This window comes from Seriola lalandi, unplaced genomic scaffold (genome assembly GCF_002814215.2).
Source record: "Seriola lalandi dorsalis isolate HSWRI2012SDOR001 ecotype SW California unplaced genomic scaffold, Sedor1 jcf7180002049915, whole genome shotgun sequence".
Classification (NCBI taxonomy): Eukaryota; Metazoa; Chordata; class Actinopteri; order Carangiformes; family Carangidae; genus Seriola; species Seriola lalandi.
In genome coordinates, this window is record NW_019520468.1 from 1 (window position 1) to 6,395 (window position 6,395).

At 39.7% G+C, this 6,395-nt stretch overlaps 1 protein-coding gene across 1 annotated transcript in view; it reads left to right on the forward strand.

Moving 5' to 3' along the window:
• Positions 1-875: 875 nt before the first annotated feature.
• Positions 876-6,395, forward strand: part of LOC111649065 (uncharacterized) — a 9,469-nt gene continuing 3,949 nt past the window's right edge. Inside the window, 4 exon segments of the mRNA XM_023398802.2 lie at positions 876-1,136; positions 2,220-2,450; positions 2,762-2,992; positions 3,426-5,059. Of these exon segments, the coding sequence (XP_023254570.2) occupies positions 896-1,136; positions 2,220-2,450; positions 2,762-2,992; positions 3,426-5,059 (2,337 nt within the window). The 5' untranslated portion in view covers positions 876-895.

Genomic DNA, 6,395 nt, shown 5'->3' on the forward strand with positions numbered 1-6,395 from the left:
TGATCCTTTTAGGTTGATCATCTGTTTGGCAGACACCTGTGCTGATTAGTGGGCTGAGTCTATATAGGCAGGTGCTTTGTTCAGCTCTCTCTCTCTCCATCCTGCTGCAGCCACACCTTTCTGGTGCTAGGTATCTGGTCTCCATTGAGTCCTGCATTTTCCTCAAGTTACTATAATAAATTCATATTCAGTACCTTCCTACTGGTGTGGTGTCCCTTATTATGTTCAGTGTTTGAGCCAGCCGTAACAACATGCAACAGGTGTTTTTATGTTGCAGCTCACAGGCTGGGGTTGAAGTTAAAGTATGTTATTATACAGTTTGGTAGTTTTATCCAGAAGTAAACTTACAAAACATATGGAACAGCTTTCAGACTTGGTGGAAAATTGACAGTCCACATGAGAAGAGCCCATACTGATGAGAAACCACATAACTTCTCTTCTGCCTTCTGTTTCCCTGTGTGTGTCTTAGCCCTGATTAACCAAGTTGAATACTGACTTACACATGTTTTGTTCTTCAGGCTCTGAGTTGCACCTCTTTAATTTGAAATTAAATAATGGGAACAACATTAAATTAATGAGTCTCAGCTTTAGTTTGCGTTGTTTCACGTAACTATATCACTATGTGTCTTGTCTGTAATTGAAAATATAAAATTTCCCGTTGATAAGATGTCACAATATTTTAGTTTAATGGAGTATATTGTCATCAGTGCCATCAACGTTGGTTAAACTAGCCTCATCTTTTTCTTTGTGTCCTTCATTCCTTCTATCTTCCTTAAGATGTACTATCATAACCGGAGGTGGAAACTTACTCACGTCTCCCACCCGGAACGTCAGAGTGTGACACCCGGCGGAAGTATACAATGTAATCGCGGGAATGGTGTTAGCTGTAGGTTGTATGGACTTAGCTCGAAGACGATCGTGTAGTCGTATCGCAGGTAAATATTTCAGTGGTAATGAAGCAACAATGTCTTCAGTTCAGTATCTGAGAGAGTTTGTCAACGAGCGACTAACTGCTGCTGCTGAAGAAATATTCGGAGTCTTTGAACAAACTATCGTCGAGTACGAGGAAGAGATCGATCGTCAGCGCAGACTGCTGGATATCGTTTGGAAACCCGAGATAAAGCTACACAGGACAGGTCTGTGAAACCAGGATGGTCTGAATGAAAACTAACACAGGAACATGACTCATACTGGATCCTGATCAGAGCTCTACTCTAACATTTAGTTTTAGTTTTCACTGTTGCGTATGAAAAGAAATAAAATGACTGAGTCTCTTACTTTTAATGAGTAAACATTCAACATCAAACATACAGGTTGTATAAGACACAGGGGAAACTGACTGAACTAAAAGATTATAGAAGAATTGTGAAACAAAGGAAATGAATGCTTTTGCTTTCATGCGTCTCTTTTCAAACAGCCTTCAGTCAATGGCTGCCCGTTAATAATCGACCAAACGTTAGTTGATGACACAGATATGTGATTTGACGTGGACAGAGGAGATTTTTGGGCAGTAGTGCAGCAGAGACGCAGCAGTCTTTGTTGTCATGACTGGGAGCAGGTCAGGACCGCTGTGAAATGACTCATTTTAGCCTTTGTTGTTTTTATCCTTTTTTCTGCTTCGATTTTACACACAGCACTTTGTTTGCTTTGCAAACTCTATTTTACTTTTTGTTTATTTTTATACTTTCTGTAAGTTTGTTATTTGTGAGCTGTCTTAGAATAAAATAAGACCAAACCAATATCTACGTTTTCCATCATCACATTAGTAACCTCTTTCCTTTATCCTTCCAGAGCTCCCACAGCGCCATGTATGTAAGAAGGATGAGGTTTTCGCTGACCAGCAGCTCTGTGACCAGGAGAGGAACTCCAGTGTTGGAAGTCATTTCGAATTCTGAAATAAAGCTACACAGGATAGGTTTGTAAAACCAGAATGGTCTGAATGAAAACTAACACAGGAGCTTATTTACTCAGAGATCCAATTTCGTAACATCACATTATTTACTGAGATTAAATGTGTCTGATCGTGTGTCCCTCACATTCCACTGTCATGGACCACCTCCCATCTGCGCTTACTGATTCTTAATTCAGGCCACTGCTGATTATGATGTATTGATTGTTTTCAACTTAGAAACATCTTGTCGCTCCCATTTCACTGGTAAAGTGACATGTGTGATCAGACACTTTTTATCTCTATGTTGATATTTCTAATGTCCCTCCAGAGCTCCCACAGCAACATGTCTGTAAGGAGGAGGAGGTTCTCACTGACCAGCAGCTCTGTGACCAGGAGAGGAACTCCAGTCTGGACCAGGAGGACCCAGAGCCTCCACAGATTAAAGAGGAAGAGGAGGAACTCTGCACCAGTCAGGAGGGAGAGCAGCTTGTACTGAAGCAGGAGACAGATAGACTGCTGGACATCATTTGGAAACCCGAAAGTAAACTATGCAGAACAGGTCTGTAGAATCAGAATGGTCTGGATGAAAACTAATTTAGGAGCTTTTTTACCAAAAATCTGGTTTTGTAACATCACATTGTTTACTGAGATTAAATGTGTCTGATTGTGTGTCCCTCTTGTTCCACTGTTATGTACAACCTGTCATCTGCACATACTGATTCTTATTAATACAGGCCACTTCTGATTGTGGTGTGCTGATAGTGTTCAATTTATAAACATCTTATCACTCCCATTTCACTGGTAGAGTGACTCACATGATAAATCACTTTGTATATTGATGCTAATTCTCACATCCCTTTGTCCCTCCAGAGCTCCCACAGCAACATGTCTGTAAGGAGGAGAAGGTTCTCACTGACCATCAGCTCTGTGACCAGGAGAGGAACTCCAGTCTGGACCAGGAGGACCCAGAGCCTCCACAGATTAAAGAGGAAGAGGAGGAACTCTGCACCAGTCAGGAGGGAGAGCAGCTTGTACTGAAGCAGGAGATAGACAGACTGCTGGACATTGTTTGGCAACCCAAACTAAAGCTACACAGGACAGGTCTGTAAAACCAGAATGGTCTGGTTTGAAAACTAACATAGGGACTTAATTACTAAGTACCAAGGAGGATTAAGGCCACATTTGGAAAAAAAAAAAATAGAATATTGACTTGAAACTCAGAATTCTAGGGGAAGAAAATGTCCACGTGTGGCCGTAATCCTATTCCGTAACTCAGATCTCGTTTTGAAACATCACATCATTTACTGATATTAAAATGTCTTTGATTGTGTGTCCCTCATGTTCGACCTTCATAAACCACCTCTCATCTGTACTGATTCTTATTTAACAGACTACTGTATAGACAATGGCGTGTTGTTAGTGTTAAACTTGTAAACAACTTATCACTCCCATTTCACTGGTAGAGTGACACGTGCAATCAGGCACTTTTTAATGTTTATGTTGCTGCTATTTTTCATGTCTCTTTTCTCTCCAGAGCTCCCACAGCAACATGTCTGTAAGGAGGAGGAAGTTCTCCAGGATCCAGAGCTTCCACAAATTAAAGAGGAAGAGGAGGAACTCTGCACCAGTCAGGAGGGAGAGCAGCTTGTACTGAAGCAGGAGACGGATACCTTCATGTCAGTTCCTATTAATGAGGAAAGTGATCACCAGCTCCTCTCACACAACTCTCCTGTAGCTGAGAGCCAAGATCAGAAAGGAAGCAAGCATGTAGACCCAGAATCAAAGAGTCACTGTAACACACAGACAGGTAAAAAGTCTTTCACATGTGACACTTGTGGAAAGGTTTTTAAGAATAAGTCCACTTTGAAAATACATCAGAGACACCACACAGGTGAGAGGCCATACACATGTAAAATATGTGGGAAAGCTTCCAGATATAACAGTATGAAACTCCACATGAGGACTCACACGGGTGAAAAACCGTATTCTTGTAGCTTCTGTGGGGAAAAATTCAGTCGGACATTCACATTGAAAACTCATTTAAGAACTCACACAGGTGAGAAGCCATATTTTTGTGAAACATGTGGGAAAACTTTCAGATCAAGCACAGGCCTTTTGATCCACATGAGAACCCACACAGGGGAGAAGCCGTACACCTGCAACACATGTGGGAAAAAATTTAGTGATGGGTCAGCCTTCAATAAGCATACAAAAACCCACACAGGTGAGAAGCCATACACCTGCAACACCTGTGGGAAAAAATTTAGTAACAAGTATGACTTGACTAAACATACAAGAACCCACACAGGTGAGAAGCCTTATTGTTGTGAAACGTGTGGGAAAGGTTTCACTTCCAGTACACGCTTGTTGGTCCACATGAGAACCCACACAGGGGAAAAGCCATACACCTGCAACACCTGTGGGAAAAAATTTTGTGAGAAGTCAGTCTTGAGTAAGCATACAAAAATCCACACAGGTGAGAAGCCGTACACCTGCAACACCTGTGGGAAGAACTTTAGTAACAAGTATGACTTGACTAAACATACAAGAACCCACACAGGTGAGATGCTACATTTTTGTGAAACATGCGGGAAAGGTTTCAGTACCCGTACAAACTTGTTTATCCACAAGACAATCCACACAGGTGAGAAGCCTTATTCTTGTGAAATATGTGGGAAAGATTTCAGAACTTCTTATGAATCCTTGGTCCATATGAGAACCCACACAGGTGAGAGGCCGTACACCTGCAACACCTGTGGGAAAAAATTTAGTACCAACTCAGACTTGAGTAAGCATACAAGAATCCACACAGGTGAGAAGCCATATTCGTGTACCATCTGTGGGGAAAAATTCAGTTTCAGACCAACATTGAAAATTCATTTAAGTACTCACACAGGTGAGGAGCCATATGTTTGCGAAACATGTGGGAAAGGTCTCAAATCAAGTAAAGGCCTCTTGATTCACATGAGAACCCACACAGGTGAGAAGCCATACCTTTGCAACACCTGTGGAAAAAGATTTAATAACAAGTCAGCTTTGACAAGGCATACTAGAACCCACACTGGTGAGAAGCCGTACCCCTGTCACATCTGTGGGAAAAGATTCAGTCTGAAAACACACTTGGTAAGACATGTAACAATCCATACAAATAAAAAGTCATGTACTCGCTGAACATGTCAGAGAGCTTTCAGACTTAATGGGGAATGACAGTCCACATGAGTAGAGCATTGAAAAATGGTCTTGGAAAAAACTTTTCTTTTTTAAAGTGACTGCAGAGTTTCTAAGAATATAAATGATTGAACTTTGAAATTTTAATTTTTTTTATACTGTATCATAGGTATAAGGATGGACAAAAGTCTGTGTTGTTGAAGCTGAGTAATCCTCAAATGCAGTTGAGTCACATGTGGCGATCTTACCAACAAGTTTTTTTTATGTAGACCAAGTCCTTTCATTTGATATTTTAAAAATAATTTTCTGATTGAATCAGTTTGATGTAATTTGTATTTTCTAATGTTTTAGAGGTGACATACAAACACAAGTTGTAGAAGATGAACTACATTGTTTTGTAAAAGGTGCTATGTACATAAGCTGATTTTTGTCAAAAAAATTTTGATAATAAAAATATTTCCTTCAGTTGTTTGCAGGCTACTAATGTAAGAATACCAGATTCTGATTGAACTCACTGAAGTCTGAAATATGAAGCCATGAACCCACACAACACAATTTTAAAGGTCTATGCTTGAATTATTCTCAATATCAGTTTTCCTTACCTCAGAGGGTTATGGAAATTTTAACTTTGTTGGAACAGTTTCGTATGGAGGTGTGTTACAGGCTAGAGCAAGAGGCATGTTCACCTGAATGCTCTAAAAAGGCGATCCAAGCCGCTTGAGGTCAGTCACATGACTTTGTTGACATAATTTCACAGGGATATTTAGAAGGATGGCATCCCTCAAGGTGAAGATCATTGTGACAGTCATCATTTAGTTTCATAGATTTGTAGCTATAGTCATAATTTTCCTTTTCAGTTAAATTATAAAATGCAACACTTGCTGTTGGAGAAGTTAAAGTATAATGTGATACAGTTTGGTAGTTATATCAATTAACGTGTCTCATATTGAACATGGATATTTACTGAAGCCATTTATTCAAGTATGTTAAGAGTATGACATTGATTGTCCTCAGATGGCCAAGACTGAATATAAATTATACCATAAAAATTTTGAATACCTGAATTAAACAAATAAATTCTGAGATTTGTTGTCCTTTGAGTCACTTCATTTTGTTATATACTACATCATTACACTACACTACATTTAACAGTCAAATATACTTTTAGTCCACTACATTTACTGTACATAGCAGCTATAGTTACTTTCCTGAATAAGATTTTATACATAAAAACTTGGAATGAACTTATAAAATATGATGCCGTATTAAAAATTCCGTCTCCGTCATCATGGCACCAACGCAGAGAGGGGCCATTGTCCATGAGCACTTTCACCGT